The sequence below is a fragment of the Oryctolagus cuniculus genome, chromosome 19, assembly GCF_051225735.1.
Source record: "Oryctolagus cuniculus isolate XC-2025 breed Fujian yellow rabbit chromosome 19, ASM5122573v1, whole genome shotgun sequence".
Taxonomy (NCBI): domain Eukaryota; kingdom Metazoa; phylum Chordata; class Mammalia; order Lagomorpha; family Leporidae; genus Oryctolagus; species Oryctolagus cuniculus.
The window spans coordinates 55,651,575-55,667,943 of NC_142885.1; the positions used below are offsets into that span (position 1 = coordinate 55,651,575).

General features: G+C 44.5%; 1 protein-coding gene across 2 annotated transcripts in view; it reads left to right on the forward strand.

The window, feature by feature from the left end:
- DNAH3 (dynein axonemal heavy chain 3) overlaps nucleotides 1-16,369 on the forward strand; it is a 179,718-nt gene that overhangs the window by 138,512 nt on the left and 24,837 nt on the right. For both annotated transcript variants that reach the window (XR_016226146.1, XM_051847854.3), the window contains exons 48-52: nucleotides 156-321; nucleotides 2,002-2,218; nucleotides 5,489-5,671; nucleotides 11,269-11,467; nucleotides 13,941-16,082. Coding sequence is in view for 1 of the 2 variants with exons in the window: in XM_051847854.3 (XP_051703814.3) it covers nucleotides 156-321; nucleotides 2,002-2,218; nucleotides 5,489-5,671; nucleotides 11,269-11,467; nucleotides 13,941-16,082 (2,907 nt within the window). In the remaining variant the exon portion in view is untranslated. The remainder of the gene's footprint in view (nucleotides 1-155; nucleotides 322-2,001; nucleotides 2,219-5,488; nucleotides 5,672-11,268; nucleotides 11,468-13,940; nucleotides 16,083-16,369) is intronic.

Genomic DNA, 16,369 nt, shown 5'->3' on the forward strand with positions numbered 1-16,369 from the left:
CTCCTCATGGCTGATCACAGTTATATCCCTGGAGCACCAAAGGGAATCATGAGCTCCATGCCCTTACCCTATCCGAATCCTTGGAAATATCTGCCTGCCCCCCTGGGTCTCCCTGCCTTGCAGGAAGGACATTAACAATGTCTACTTTTTATTAGCCATGAGTCCAATTGGAGATGCCTTCAGAAACCGCCTGCGGATGTTCCCTTCTCTGATCAACTGCTGTACAATTGATTGGTTCCAGTCCTGGCCCACAGATGCTCTGGAGTTGGTGGCCAACAAATTTCTAGAAGATGTAGAACTTGATGACAACATTCGTACAGAGTAAGCATTAGCTGCATTTTTGTACCCCAAAGATTCCAAATGGAAAATCCAGATGCTGGCTTAATTTTTGTCATTATTTTAAAGATTTCTCAGTTTGCACTTTGAAAATGTAGTAACACTTTTAAATCGAATCACATTTAGATATTTAATAAAGAAATTTTCCTGAAAGGAAGAATAAAATCTCATTGTTCTGAATCATCCTAGAGATTAACTGTTGCCATAGCTATGAGGACCTGTATATAATAATATAGCTATTTCAGTAGTCTCCAAACTCACATTCACCACAAAACAATATTGCTATCGAGGGCATGAAAATCAGTAAATATGAAAAAACATGTTCTATTCTGGGTAAATCACACATATGCCCCCCAAGAAAGGCACTTAATTTTGGCTAAAGTAACAGAAGAGATGAGAATGATGACCAGACTGATTGCTCCATGAAAGTAGACATTGGGTAACCCACCTTGTCTGCCTCAATATCCTTACTGGCGAGCAGGTACCTGGTGCTAAGTAAATTCAATTACTATGTATTAAATGAATGAATGAAAAATTAAGAAGTAAAGTAGGCATGGATCAGAGTGTTGATAGACTTAAATTTCATTTTGAGAATTATAAACTTTATTCTCTAAGCCAGAAGGCCTTTAACTTGGGTACACAGGCACAAGCGTAGAATTTAGTGGATTATATTCGATGGATATGAGTGGAGATAAATCCCATCTTCATTTTACTGGCATCCAACTGGTATTTTGCATTTTCTTCAATGACAAACATAGGCAATGAATCTCAGTTAGCAGGGCCTGTGACTGTCACCAGTGGGAGCCACAGTTTTTTTTCATAACTCATTTGGTCATTGCAAATACTTGGGGATATAATTTTCTTCAAAGTTACAGTAGTTTTTAGACCTGATACCCAGTCTTGTTATTTATTACAGAGGTTAGCAAACTATGATCAAGTTCAATTTGCAGTCTGGTTTTATAAATCAACTTTTACTGGAACAAAACCATGTACATCCACTTACATATGAGGGATCTTCATTCAACACATTCAAGGGATATGCATATTACATATCTTTTAATTCTACTTTTTTGAAGACTCTTTAAAGGAAGTGCCTTTATTTACAGCTGCTTTTGCAGTCAGTGGCAGGGTTGAGTTGTTGCAATATATACCACATGGCTCCCAAAGACAAAAATAATTACTACATGACTCTTTGCAGAAAAATTTTGCTGACCCTTGATTTAATGCATCAATAATGAAGCACATATATTGCTATGTCACAAATTTGGTTTTGAAAATATTTTTAAGTCTATTTCAGTGCAGTTGCTTTCATTGATAATCCTGTGTATTTTACTATATGTATTTTATTTTTAAAATATTTATTTGAAAGAGTTACAGAGAGAGAGAGAAAGAATTTCATTTACTGGTTCACTCCCCAAATGGCCACAGCAGTAGGGCTGGGCAGCCATGCAACTGGGCCATCTTCCACTTCTTTCTCAGGCACATTAGTAGGGAGCTGGTGTACACGCCCTCTATCCTGTTAACTTATCTTCAGATAATTTTGGATTCTGGTGGGCCATAGCTAGTGTGTATGCCTTCTCATGTCCTCACATCTGTAATCAAATTTGGGCTAGACCTCCCTGGAGGAAGTTGGGTCGTGCCTAACTGCTTTGATATCCTTGGCAGGGTCGTTTCCATGTGCAAATATTTTCAGGAGAGTGTAAAGAAGCTGTCGCTCGATTATTACAACACACTTCGCAGACACAACTATGTTACCCCCACATCCTACCTTGAACTGATTCTGACCTTCAAGACACTCCTGAATAGCAAGAGGCAAGAGGTGGATATGATGAGAAACCGCTACCTGACCGGTTTGCAGAAACTTGACTTTGCAGCTTCACAAGTGAGTACTGCCAAAATAGAACCAGAAACATAAGGGCCTAGGACAAGCTGGATGTGGTGGGGCTACTTGTTCAGGTGCAGAATTTAAGAGGACACCAGATACAAACAGTATCTGACCCTGTATTTGCAGAGCTCACTTAATTTAGCTCATTCCAATCCTGGCCCCCAAGGGATCATGACTGTGTTTAAGATTTTGCTGTTAGGTTCATCAAATATTTTTTGCATTAATTTTTATTTCTTAAAATTTGCAATTCAAGTACAATTTATCTTGAGTGTTGATGGGGTAGGGTTGGTGCCATCTTAAATTTTGTGCCCAAGGATGGTGCCTCACTTTGTCTCATTGTTGGGAAGAACTGGGCAGGAAAAGGCAGTGGTTATGAGCAGGGCTTTGTGAAGTCAAACCTGGCTCAACTATAGCTCTGTGACTTATCAGCTGTAGAACCCTGAACACAATGATTTCACCTCTTTGGACGTTAGTTTTCTCTTTTATTAAAAAGGTGATAATAACTTTGACTGCACAGAGCTGTTACGAAGATTAAATGAACTGACCCAAGTATAGCCCTTAGCAAAGTGCATAGCATATAAGTTATTAACTGATCTGTTCTTGGAGCCACTTGACAAACCAGCAAAAATTATAGCGATATTAAAAGATGAACTTTGAGCATCAACAAAGAACTGAGGCAACAGATTGATTTATAGTAGGCAGACCTGTTTTGTGTACAGAAAATCTACCAACAGTACATCAGAGGCAGCCTCTATTGCTTCGCTTCTGGAGGTATTGGGTTCAGCTTTGGGCCTTGGCTTTTAGAGAGGTGTTGAAAACAAGAGTCTGTCCAGATAAGGGTGAGCAAAGTGTATAATTGGAGGAGCAGAAAAAAAAAATCTTTTCTAGATAGTCTAGACCAGAAAGGAGAATGGCAGTGCTGGTTAAGGTGCCTCAAGCCCTCCTACATTCCTGGGTTGGTGTCTGAGAAAAGTATTGTTATCGTCACCACATTACAAACACACACACACACACAGAGAGGCCAGATGAGTTGCCTGTGATGACACAGCCTGCCATATGGCTGAGCCAGGCCTGAAACTCAGACCTGTGTGATGCCAGGGCCTGTGGGACACCGGCTACTGTGCTTTACCTCACACAGGTTTGATGAGAGCAGTGGGTACAAGGATAAGAAAACACTCTTTTAATTTGAAATCCAGTCTGTGTGTCTGAGCTGCCTTGAAAGGCAGAATCAGGACCAGTTAGGAAAACTGCATGGGGTAAACTCCAGCTCTTCAACAGAAATATCTAATGGATGTACTTGTCTGAAAAGTGGCACATCTTACTCTCCTAAGTGGTAAGCTGTACATCATTAGGCACCGGCACCACAGGTTCTAGTCCCAGTTGGGGTGCCAGATTCTGTCCCTGTTGCTCCTCTTCCAGTCCAGCTCTGTGCTGTGGCCCGGGAAGGCAGTGGAGGATGGCCCAAGTGTTTGGGCCCTATACCCGCATGGGAGACCAGGAGGAAGCACTTGGCTCCTGGCTTTGGATGGGCACAGCGCGCCATCGCGCAGCCATTTGGGAGGTGAACCAATGGAAAAAGGAAGATCTTTCTCTCTGTCTCTCTCTCTCACTGTCTAACTCTGCCTGTCAAAAAGAAAAAGAAAAAAAAGTAGTAAAGCAAACTAGCTCTATCACTAGTTAAAACTAAAAAAAAAAAAAAAAAAAAAAAAAAAAAAGAAGAAGAAGTATACAAACAGAGGCCAGGAAACCACTTGGGAAGAATGTTTTAGAAGGCATCAGACAGTCTGAGTTGGCTCAGGCAGCTAAACAAAATACCATACACTGGGTGGCTTCAACAGTAAACCTTTATTTCTCAGTTCTAGAGGCTGGGAAGACCAAGATCAAGGCAGCAACAGATCACTGGTGGGTGGTGGGGGTCCCTCCCTGGTTTGCAGCCACCTTCTTGCTATGTCTTCACGTGGTAGAAAGAGATCTTCACATCTCTTCCTTTTTTATAAGGGCATTTATCCCATCATAAGTCCTACCCCCACCCCACCCCACCATGACCTCATCAAACGCTAATTATCTCCAAAGGCCCTAGCTCTACTGCCTTCAAGTTGGGGGTTAGACTTCAACATAGGAATCTAGAGGGGACAAAAGCATTCTGTCAGCAGCGTTGTTGGAAAGAATAGCTTTGAAACTTTCTTCTATATCAGATGTCTCAGCTATGTACATTTATTTCACAGTCTTTAAAAAAATGTATCCTTTTAAAAAAAATTCTTAACTTGATTTTGCTTTATCTCTCCCTGCCCCCGACACTAAAATCTAGGTTCAGTGAAAGAAGCTGTGATTTCTTTTTTTTTTTTTTTTCTTCTGACAGGCAGAGTGGACAGTGCGAGAGAGAGACAGAAGAAAGGTCTTCCTTTGCCGTTGGTTCACCCTCCAATGGCCACCGCGGCCGGTGCGCTGCGGCCGGCACACTGCGCTGATCCGATGGCAGGAGCCAGGTACTTATCCTGGTCTCCCATGGGGTGCAGGGCCCAAGCGCTTGGGCCATCCTCCACTGCACTCCCTGGCCACAGCAGAGAGCTGGCCTGGAAGAGGGGCAACCGGGACAGAATCCGACGCCCTGACCGGGACTAGAACCCGGTGTGCTGGCGCCTCAAGGCAGAGGATTAGCCTAGTGAGCAATGGTGCTGGCCTGTGATTTCTTTTAATTTTTCATTTACCATGATGTTTAGTGCCTAGCATAGTGCTTGTTTACAGCACACAGTATGAACTTAACTCAGTGTTGAAAAAAATCAAAGATAAGCACTTGTCAATACATACCTGATCCAAATGTCTGAATCATTATTACCCATTTTCTACACACATTGTAGATTAGAGAAGCATTTCAAAATGAAGTGATTTTTGCTATTTATTTTAAAGATTTATAGTCAGAGTTACACAGAGAGAGAAGGAGAGGCAGAGAGAGAGAGGTCCTCCATCCAATTGTTCACTCCCGAATTGGCCTCAACTGCCAGAGCTGTGCTGATCCAAAGCCAGGAGCCAGGAGCTTCTTCTGGGTCTTCCCACGTGGATGCAGGGGCCAAGGACTTGGGCCATCTTCTACTGCTTTCCCAAGCCATAGCAGAGAGCTGGATTGGAAGTAGAGCAGCTGGGACTTGAACTGGCATGCATATGGAATGCTGGCTGTGTCCACTGTACCACAGCCCCAGCCCCAAGTGTTGCCATTTTTGACGCTGACATAGCTAACCTGGATTCCTTCCACTCCTTATCCCTTGGTAGGTGGCAGTCATGCAAGTGGAACTGACTGCCCTTCAACCTCAGCTCATCCAAACCTCTGAGGAGACTGCTAAAATGATGGTGAAAATTGAAGAGGAGACCAAAGAAGCTGATGCCAAGAAACTTCTGGTGCAGGCAGATGAGAAAGAAGCCAATGCCGCTGCTGCCATTGCTCAAGGAATCAAGGTATAAAGACCCAAGGGGAAGGCAGGTGACTTGTCCTGCAGAATGTGTATCATCATGCCCATCTTGCAGATGAGACAACTGAGGCTCAGAGTGGGTAGGTGACTTTCCCAGCCTCACATGGCTAAAAAGTGATGAAACAAGTCTTTCTGATATCTAGCTCTCTCCAGGAAAACTTTCATGTTTTTCCAAATATTTTCCATCTCATTCAGAGTCAAAGCCTACAAGATTCAACATGCTATGACCTGGTCTCTTACTACTTTCCTCTTACTCTGCTCTGGTCTATTCCTTAATAAACTATCTATCTATTGCTATCTATCTATTCCTTAAATAAACACATGACACACTTCTACCCCAGGGCCTTTGTACTGACTGTTTTCCCTGCCTGGAATGCTCTTCCTTTGGAGATGTACATGACTGTCTTCTTCACCTTCATCACATTTTTGCTTAGTTGTTCCTAGCAAGTTATAGGAATGGAACAAATATTTGTTTAAGACAGAATGTTGAATCTAGACAATCCTTTTAAAAATATTCCTGTACCAAACAAGAAATAGTTCCCCAAAAGATTTGACCTACATTCAGGTTTTAGAAGAAAATCTGAAATACCATGATGTGATGTTACCTATTTCTCAAAGCACTTTGGAGTACATGATTGCATTTGAGTATCATAACTACATGGAGACTTAGAAATGGCAGGTATCAGTTTCTGAGGGCTGATGGCATCGAGATTCAGTGGTAAAATGACTTTCCAGAGCCACACAGCTGGTTAGTGGGATTAAAATCAAGGTTTATGGCCCTTAGTTTAAGATAATCGCCCCATGCCTCTTCTTATCAGTTGAAAAATTATTTTGACTGTTCTTCAAAGAAGGGCTTGAACAAGAAGTAGCCTGTGTCCAGCTTCTATTATAATAGGTCACAGGACATTTTCTCAAAAGGGATAAGCCTTCCAGACTAGCCCATCTCCAATGAGTCCTGAGATGTGGCCCCTAGAAGATTCCTTTGGAATCCAGTCCCTAGTCTCAGAATCAGACAGTAGATACCTGATTTGTGATTGCTGTTTACTCCTAGGCCTAGTGGCTTGAACAGGAGGCAAATGGAAACCATAAAAGATAGCGGACACGAGGTACCAAGAACCATGATCTATGACAGGGTGACAGTAATAGCAACTTCCTGTCTGCACCATGGTGATTTCTTTGGCATTGTATCATTTAACAAGTATTTATTGAACACTTGCTATTTGTTGGCACTTTTCTAGGTTGTAGGGAAATAGGAGTGAACAGGAGAGAAAATTCTCTTCTTCATAGAGATTGTATTCTCTTCCATTTCTACTTGATTTATCTCACCTTTTATCACCCTAACAGCCCTACAAGGAAAATAGTATCATACCTAGTTTATAGATAAAAAATCATGATATAAGAGCTTTAGTGGCTTGTCCAAGGCCACACAGCTACCAAGAGATGGAATCAGCATTCAAACCCAGAGTGGTTTGACTCCAGACTCCTTGCATCTGACCATTATTCCAAAAGTTGCAAACAGACAGCCAGGGAGTACAATGTATACTTTTATGCATGGTATATGTTTTTTAATCAGAAATAGTTTTCAACTTGTAACAATAATGAAATTTAAACTAAAAACACCTAAATTTTCAGCTTTGCTTTAAAAAGTAATCAGTCATTCTGGCAGCGCTGGACTTGCCTTCTTGTGTCTCACCCATCAGTAGCATTGAGTAGGTAGTGCTTCTGGTGTGTTCCCGGTCAGCAAAGCCCCATACTCAGACCGCTGGCCTGGCCCCTGCTTGCTCTTTTTGGTCCAGACTAGAATAAGGCATATCAAGCTTCAGTTTTGCTTTTCCCTTTCCTAGCCTTAGTTTTTTCATCTATAAAATGGGGGTACTAAAAGAAAACATGTAAAGCTTACGGCATTTGTCAGAGCTTACTGGTGCATGGTGGTTATTCTCCAAAACCCTTGTCCTGTTCTCTGTAGCAAGTGGACTTGCCAGTGTGGTGAAGGCCAGCCTCCTGCACATGTGGGGATTATGGGGAGGAGAAGCATCACACCCAGCATTCTGCCCCATAATGTCAGGTAAAACAGCAACTTCCTGAAGCAGGACTGAGGTGAAGAATGACAAAAGATTTATAAGGAGATGACCAGGCTCCCCACCACACCCTTTCCCAGGGAATTAGGTGCCACCTCAGGTTTCAATGTAACAGGGAATGACATCCTGGAGGTGAGCCAGGAGATGGAAGAAACCATCCAGGGAGGGGGGAAAATCTATATCGACTCTGCAATTCCCCTGAGGCTCTGGTATGAACAGAATCCCTTCCTGACTCTTCCAGGACCACAGACCTTCTCTGCACAAGGTCTGCTAATCTCCTCTAATCTCCTCACAGCCCTAGAAATGACAGAACATAGGAGAGCACCAACATAGTGCCCAGAGTGCGGTAGGGGTGTGGTAGAGGCTCAACATTGCAAACGGCCTCCTTGCTGGGAAGATGAGAGTGCAAAGGAAGTCAGGTCTCCAACACTTGGTTCCCAAGTACAGTGGTTCTCTTTAATTGGTTGCTTCTCTTCAAGTTAATGAATCATTTATTCTCCCCTTAATGAGAGCAGTGAGTGATGCCAGAATTGCCGCAGATCTAATTACGTTGCATCAGAGTGTACTGTGCTTCAGACGTCTCAGATGGCCCTGTTGCTCCTTGCATGGCTTAGACACAAGGCCATTTGTAATTATAATGTTTTCCTCATAGAAACAAACGCTGTAGCAACACTTAGAAGGAATTTTTAAGAATACAATTGTAATGCCTTTTTCCATTTTCAACCTCAAATAGAAATGTCCTTCCAGTCCCTGCCCATACACATGGTATTTTTGTTATTGCAATTATAGCTTAATGGTGATTTTTCATCATGCTTTGTCCCCCACTTAACAACTTACCAGAAGGTTTTTCAAAAATGTCGTAATCATTTTAGTGATCATTTTGTGTAGGCGCATTGCACATCAAGTGGCTGTTCCCCTCCTGTGAATTGAAATCTACTTCTTCTTGCCCTTTGCTTTCAGTGTTTTATTAGTATAAACTGGAATTTTGCAACAGAGCTTTGCATTAGAATCAGCTTTGGAATTTTAAAAATACAGGTGCCTAGACCCCACCTAGACTGAATGAATCAGAATCTCTGGGTGTGGGGCCTGACTAGGGAGATGTTTTAAATAGTGCTCAATGACTTCTGTGCATAGCCAGGGTCGAGAATCACTGTTACAGTTAATGTCCCAATGAGGGGCCTTTTTGGGTCACTTGACAAATCAGCTTGCTGCAAGACTGAGCTGGAAGCCATGCCTTGCCCCTTAGGAGAGGCAGCAGAGCTGTTAGACCACAGGAAGCCGTGAAGCATGTGTAGGTCACTAGTTGTCTGGAGATGCTTGGGATTATTAAATCTATCAAGTACCCAAACCTGTGGCTGAGCCTTTGGCCTCCTCTGCCACTAGACGACTTCCAAAGTTGACAGAGAAACAGCAGGACCAGCTTTGGTTCTTCTTCCTCTTTTCCTTATCACCGTCTGAAACAGGACAGTCCGTTTTGATCAGGGCATAGGATGTGGCCCATTTTGGGGGCGGGTGTGGGGAGATGTGTTTTTTGTTTTTGTTTTTGTTTTTGTTTTTGTTTTTTATTCGACAGGTAGAGTTACACACAGTGAGAGAGAGATAGAGAGAAAGGTCTTCCTTCCATTGGTTCACTCCCCAAATGGCCGCTACGGCTGGCACTGCGCCAATCCGAAGCCAGGAGCCAGGTGCCTCCCCCCAGGTCTCCCAAACGGGTGCAGGGGCCCAAGCACTTGGGCCATCCTCCACTGCCTTCCCAGGCCACAGCAGAGAGCTGGACTGGAAGAGGAGCAACCGGGACTAGAACCTGGTGCCCATATGGGATGCCGGCACTGCAGGTGGAGGATTAACCAAGTGAGCCACTGTGCCAGCCCCAGGAGATGTGTTTTAATATGGTGAAGCAAAGAGTTGCCATACATTCATAAAGAAAAGCAAGAAAGCTAAAATGAAGAATACACACAGAGAGACATAATACATGCTAGTGTTCACATGTAGGAAACAAATTTTGCTTTGTTTGCCTTCACAGTAAACACATGGGATAGAAAGACTTCGCTCATTTTACCTCTTGGGACTTTTTTTTTTTTTTTTAAAGGCAGAGTGGACAGTGAGAGAGAGAGACAGAGAGAAAGGTCTTCCTTTTGCAGTTGGTTCACCCTCCAATGGCTGCCGCGGCTGGCGCACCACGCTGATCCGAAGCCAGGAGCCAGGTACTTATCCTGGTCTCCCATGGGGTACGGGGCCCAAGTACTTGGGCCATTCTCCACTGCACTCCCTGGCCACAGCAGAGAGCTGGCCTGGAAGGGGGGCAACCAGGACAGAATCCGGCGCCCCGACCGGGACTAGAACCCGGTGTGCCAGCGCCGCATTAGCCTAGTGAGCTGCGGCGCCGGCCTTGGGACCTTTTTTTTTTTTAGGTAGAATTTGGTAATTCTATTACTGACTAATCTATAAGGTCCCTTCCAGTTCTAAAATGCTATGTTAAATTTTGTGGGTTTTTTTTTTCAATGAAAACATAGTTCACATACCTTTAATATTTACCTTCTTAGATGCTTAGTTTTGAGTGTATTCTGTTCACACAATGATGCAACCATCACCACTATCTAATTCCTGAATATGCTTATGATCCTAAAAGAAGTCTATATTCATTAGCAGTCACTCACCATTCCCCACCCCTCTGCAGTCCCTGACAACTATTCACCTACTCTCTGCCTCTATGGATTTCCCCATTCTGCACATTTCACATAAATGGAATCATATAACAGGTAGTGTTTAGTACCTGGCTTCCTATGTGCTTACTTCTACTTACAGTGTTTTCAGCATTCATCTATGTTGTGGTGGGGACCAGGCTTTCATTTTGTTATGGGTGAATAATATTCCACTGTATTAAATTTATGTTTCAGTGAACCAATGAGGGACAAAACATATACTCCCTCATCTTCCCTGAGCCCCACCCTATCTCTGACCCCTTACCCAGCTCTAATCTATCCCCATTTTCCATCCTTATGTTGTCCTAGACTGTACCCTGTCCACAAGCTTCATCCTGTCCCCAACTCCACCACCCACCTCCCCATCTCTGATACATTCCAGATCCTCACCCCATTCCAAACCTTCTTCCACTCCTCATGCTTTATTTCTTCCCTCAACTTGATCCCACCTTCTTCTGAGTGTTGAACTCCGTCCCTAAGCCTCATCCTTCACTCCATCCCTAATCAGTGAGTTTGAAGCCACCCTATTTATATGTATCTTGGGAGTCTGTTAAAAGTCAATATTCAAATGTCTGAGACATGCAAACCCTGGACCCAAAGGTCACATGCGTATCTCTATTGGTCATCAATGGTTAGAGCCAAGCTTGAGTAAGGAGTTCAGGAGGAGGCACCCTTCTTGAGGGGCACTGGCAGGAAGTGCTTCTTCCTGGTTCCTCTGCTTCCTCCAGGAGCAGAGCTCCACCTCGCCCCCATGTTTCAGGCACCAGGCAACTCATCCCTTTTTGTTCCTGCACTGCCCGTAGAACGAATGCGAGGGGGACCTGGCCGAGGCAATGCCAGCACTGGAGGCCGCTCTTGCTGCACTGGACACCTTGAACCCAACTGACATTTCACTGGTGAAGTCGATGCAGAACCCACCAGGCCCTGTCAAGCTGGTCATGGAGAGCATCTGTGTCATGAAGGGGCTGAAACCAGAGAGGAAGCCAGATCCCAGTGGCTCCGGTAAATGCCATCCCACCCACCCCTGGCAGGAAGGGGACCAGTGCCCTGTCCCCCACCCCCACAACCACCCAGGCCTGCTGACTGACACATTGAGGTGGTTTTTGTTTTGTTTTGTTTTTTTAAGAATTAAGAAAGATACTCAGGTGTGTACCTAAAGATTTCTCTGAGCTTCTTTGCCAGCCTTTGTCCTCCCAGTTAGGGGGAAAACACAGGAGGCTGTAGCTGAAGCTGAGCTTAGGCAAGGGCCTGCCTGAAAATCATTACAAAGGTGATGGTCACGCAGAAAAAAGGTCTGGTATGAAGCAAACACACACAGAGTTGTGTGGGGGTGAGAGACAGAGACAGAAAGGTAAGACAGAGGGAGGTAGAAAAGAGCTAACCAGACAAAGAGAATGGAACATAGACAAAGAAAGTGACAGAGAAAAAGAAACTGAGACTGAAAAATAGATAGCAAGACCCAGACCCTAGTCATGCACATGTGCATGTATGAGCATTGTGCCTGCACACTCATACACATACATACACACAAACTTACAGACACACACTGAAGAGGGAGAATCTAGGAGTGAAAAATCAGGAGGGAGAAAGACAGGCACAGGAAAATTGGCAGAGAGAGGCAGGAAGGGAGAGATTCTCAGACACAGACAGGAGAGAAAGACATTGGGGGAAAGAAAAAATGTAAAGAAACTGAGAGACAAAAATGCTGAGAGAAAGAGAAAAAAAATGGAGACGTACACATGGAGACCCAGACACCAAAATGGAAAGACTTGTGGGAAGAAAAGAGACCAGAAAGAACAGAGACTGAGACAAAGATACACAGATTCCTGTCTTCTGAGGCCCCCTGTGCTGGGAGCACTCCTACTGTTTCTTCTGGTTGAGATGTTAGACACCCCTGATCCCTCATCTAGGACCCTCAGGCTCCTACTTTTGCTTAGCATTCCCCCTTTCTGGCCAGTTTCAGACCAACACCACATTAAGAAGATGCAAAGGTGATCAGGAATGGCCAGCCAAGAAGTGACCTTTACAAGAGAATCCTGTAGTGATTCAGCTGACATATAAGTTGGCCTAAGTAAGGAGACACTAGCCAGGACTTCTGTCCCCTAGAATCACTCAGGAGACTAAAGAATGCTGAAGCCCATGTGCCACTTCTAGAGAGACTTATGTTATTGGTTCAGGGTGTGACTTGAGCACTAGTTTTGTTTTTGTTTAAAATCCCCCGAGAGATTCAAAGGCATAGCCAGGTTGAAACCTGCTGAGAGATCCACAAATGAAGTGATATGGCTAGATCATGAATGTCAGTTCTCACTTTAGATCATAGACAGTCACAGCAGAATCCATTGTTATATTAAAATTAAAGCCAATTGTATATACTATTTGTCCAGCCTGTAGAATTCCATGAATATATCTGGAATGGAACAAAAGCGCGACTGAGCTAGCTTTGGTTACCTGAAAATTAAATGAAGCAGATTGTCGTCCATAATGCAAACAGAAATGTTCATGGGAAGTGTTTGGCTGATTGCTGGGCTTGCAATTAGGAATGGGACATATTGTATTCAACACGATGTCTCAAAGTATAACTTTTTTGACAAGCCTCAGCCTGGCAAGTACCATGGGCCAAAAAGACTCCCAAATTCTTTCCAACCCATCAACAAAAGGAGCACTGTTCTGGGATGGGATCACGGCTCACTTGATTCGTTTTAGACAGCATGATGGGTACTGAGGAGAATAAACGTGTCGTGTCTGGGTAAGCCACACCTACGAGCTGCTTTCCCGGGACCACTGCCTCCTACCCTCACTGTTGCCTCATAAGAAGGACCAATTGGGTTCCATCCAACCTACCTCCAAAATTGGGAAAAAATATTCCAATCACATGCCTATGAGCTGTGGCTCCTGTTGCCCTCTCCATCTATGAAAGGGATAATGGGGTTACATTCAAATTTACTGGTAACTATCAAGTACTGTTCTGGAATCTCATAAATATAGCATTAACTTACAGCTTACAGGGAGAAGTAGACAATAGAAAGTAAGCAAAAAATTACAGATTGCAATTGATGCAATCAAGGGAATGGACCTTGTAGTAGGCAAGATGAAAAAAATACTGGCAGAGGTAAGACGGAGCACACACACACACACACAAGAGAAGTCTAGAGAAACCCCTCTATGGAGATGGCTTCTGAAGTGAGCCCTGAAGTCTGGTCAGAAGCCAACCAGGTGCCATTTACAATAAAGACAAAGGACTCACGGTTGAGAAACCATTAGGATCACAGAGAATTGAAGGATGATTCTGTATGACCCAAGTCCAAGGAGCAAGGCAGAGATGAAGTAAGTGAGGTCAACTGAATCTGCCAGACCATGATGAGGATCTTGAGGGTTTTTTCCTCCAGTACAACCAGGCAGTAGCCACTGCAGGATTTTAAATCTCAGCCAGAATGTCTTAATACAGCCTGTTTTGTCTATTTCTTGTACCAAACAGGTAAGATGATTGAAGATTACTGGGGAGTGTCAAGAAAGATCCTTGGGGATTTGAAATTCTTGGAGAGTCTTAAGATGTATGACAAAGACAACATCCCCCCAGTGATCATGAAGCGGATACGGGAAAGATTCATTGATCACCCAGAGTTCCAGCCAAACGTGATTAAAAATGTGTCATCTGCCTGCGAGGGCCTGTGCAAGTGGGTGAGGGCCATGGAGGTGTATGATCGTGTGGCCAAGGTTGTAGCTCCCAAGCGGGAGCGACTGAGGGAGGCCGAGGGAAAGCTGGACATACAGATGCAGAAACTGAACCAGAAACGAGCGGAGCTGAAGCTGGTGGAAGACCGGCTCCAGGCCCTGAATGATGACTTTGAAGATAAGAACAACAAGAAAAAGAACTTGGAGGAAAACATTGAAATCTGCTCCCAAAAGCTGATCAGGGCAGAGAAGCTAATCAGCGGCCTTGGGGGAGAGAAGAACAGATGGACAGAAGCTGCCCGGCAGCTGGGCATCCGCTATACTAATCTGACGGGGGACGTGTTGTTGTCCTCAGGAACTGTGGCTTACCTGGGCGCCTTCACAGTGGATTACAGGGCCGAGTGCCAAAAGCAGTGGTTGGCCAACTGTAAGGACAAGGTTATCCCTGGCTCCAGTGACTTCAGCCTCAGCAACACACTAGGGGACCCTGTAAAAATCCGTGCCTGGCAGATTGCCGGGCTTCCCATTGACTCCTTCTCCATTGACAATGGCATCATTGTGTCCAATTCCAGACGCTGGGCCTTAATGATTGACCCTCAAGGGCAGGCCAATAAGTGGATCAAGAACATGGAGAAAGCAAATAAACTGTCCGTCATCAAGTTCTCTGATAGCAACTATGTGAGGACCTTGGAAAATGCACTGCAGCTTGGCACCCCAGTCTTACTCGAAAATGTTGGAGAGGAACTGGATGCCTTTATTGAGCCCATCCTGCTCAAAGCAACATTCAAGCAGCAAGGGGTTGAGTACATGCGGCTGGGTGAAAATATCGTCGAATACTCCAAGGATTTTAAGTTGTACATCACCACCCGTTTGAGGAACCCACATTACCTCCCTGAAGTAGCTGTTAAAGTCTGTCTCCTCAACTTCATGATCACCCCCTTGGGTCTCCAAGACCAACTCCTTGGCATTGTGGCCGCCAAGGAGAAGCCAGAACTGGAAGATAAAAAGAACAAGTTGATTGTTGAAAGTGCCCAGAATAAGAAACAGCTAAAGGATATTGAAGATAAGATCTTAGAGGTCCTCTCCATGTCTGAGGGCAACATCCTTGAGGATGAAACTGCCATCAAGGTCTTGTCCTCCTCCAAAGTCCTCTCTGAAGAAATCTCTGAAAAACAGGAAATAGCTTCAGTGACAGAAATGCAGATTGATGAGACCCGGATGGGCTACAAGCCAGTGGCCATCCACTCTGCCACCATCTTCTTTTGTATCTCTGACCTGGCCAACATCGAGCCCATGTACCAGTACTCCCTGACGTGGTTCATCAACCTCTACATGCATTCGCTAGCCCATAGCACAAAGAGTGAGGATCTGCAGCTGCGAATCAGCTACATCATTGAGCACTTCACCCTGAGCATCTATAAAAACGTGTGCCGCTCCCTGTTTGAGAAGGACAAGCTGCTCTTCTCCCTCCTCCTGACCATCGGCATCTTGAAAGAGAAAAAGCTAATCAGTGAGGACATTTGGTGCTTCCTGTTAACCGGAGGCATTGCCCTGGATAACCCCTACCCCAACCCAGCTTCTGATTGGCTGTCTGAGAAGGCGTGGGCCGAAGTTGTTCGTGCATCTGCATTACCAAAACTGAAAGGCCTGATGGAACATTTTGACCAACATTTGGATGAATGGAAAATGATCTATGATTCAGCCTGGCCCCATGAAGAGAAATTTCCTGGACCTTGGAAGTTCCTTCAAGGATTGGAGAGGATGGTGATCCTCCGATGTTTGCGGCCTGACAAAATGATCCCAGCTGTTCGAGAGTTCATTGCTGAACACATGGGGAAGGTATACATCGAAACACCTACATTTGATCTCCAGGGATCCTACAATGATTCCAATTGTTGTGCACCACTGATTTTCGTATTGTCTCCAGGCGCAGACCCAATGGCAGGTAAGGACAGAGTATTATGTGAGCAACGGACAACACCAGCCCGTCCCTTACAGCAGGGATCTCTAACTCAGATGGCAGTAAAGGCCAGACAGTGAGGAGGCTAAGGCAGAGGGGTGGAGTGAGGGGTGGAATAACTGGAAGCTTCTTTTGCCACCTAAAGTGGGCAGCAGCTACTCAGCACCCGACAAATTGCACCATCGGCAAATGTGAGCCCAGCATCGCCAGCCATCTGGTTTCCCAAGAGAAACCAGAAATGCAGAACTGACCCATTCAATCTTGATCATTCA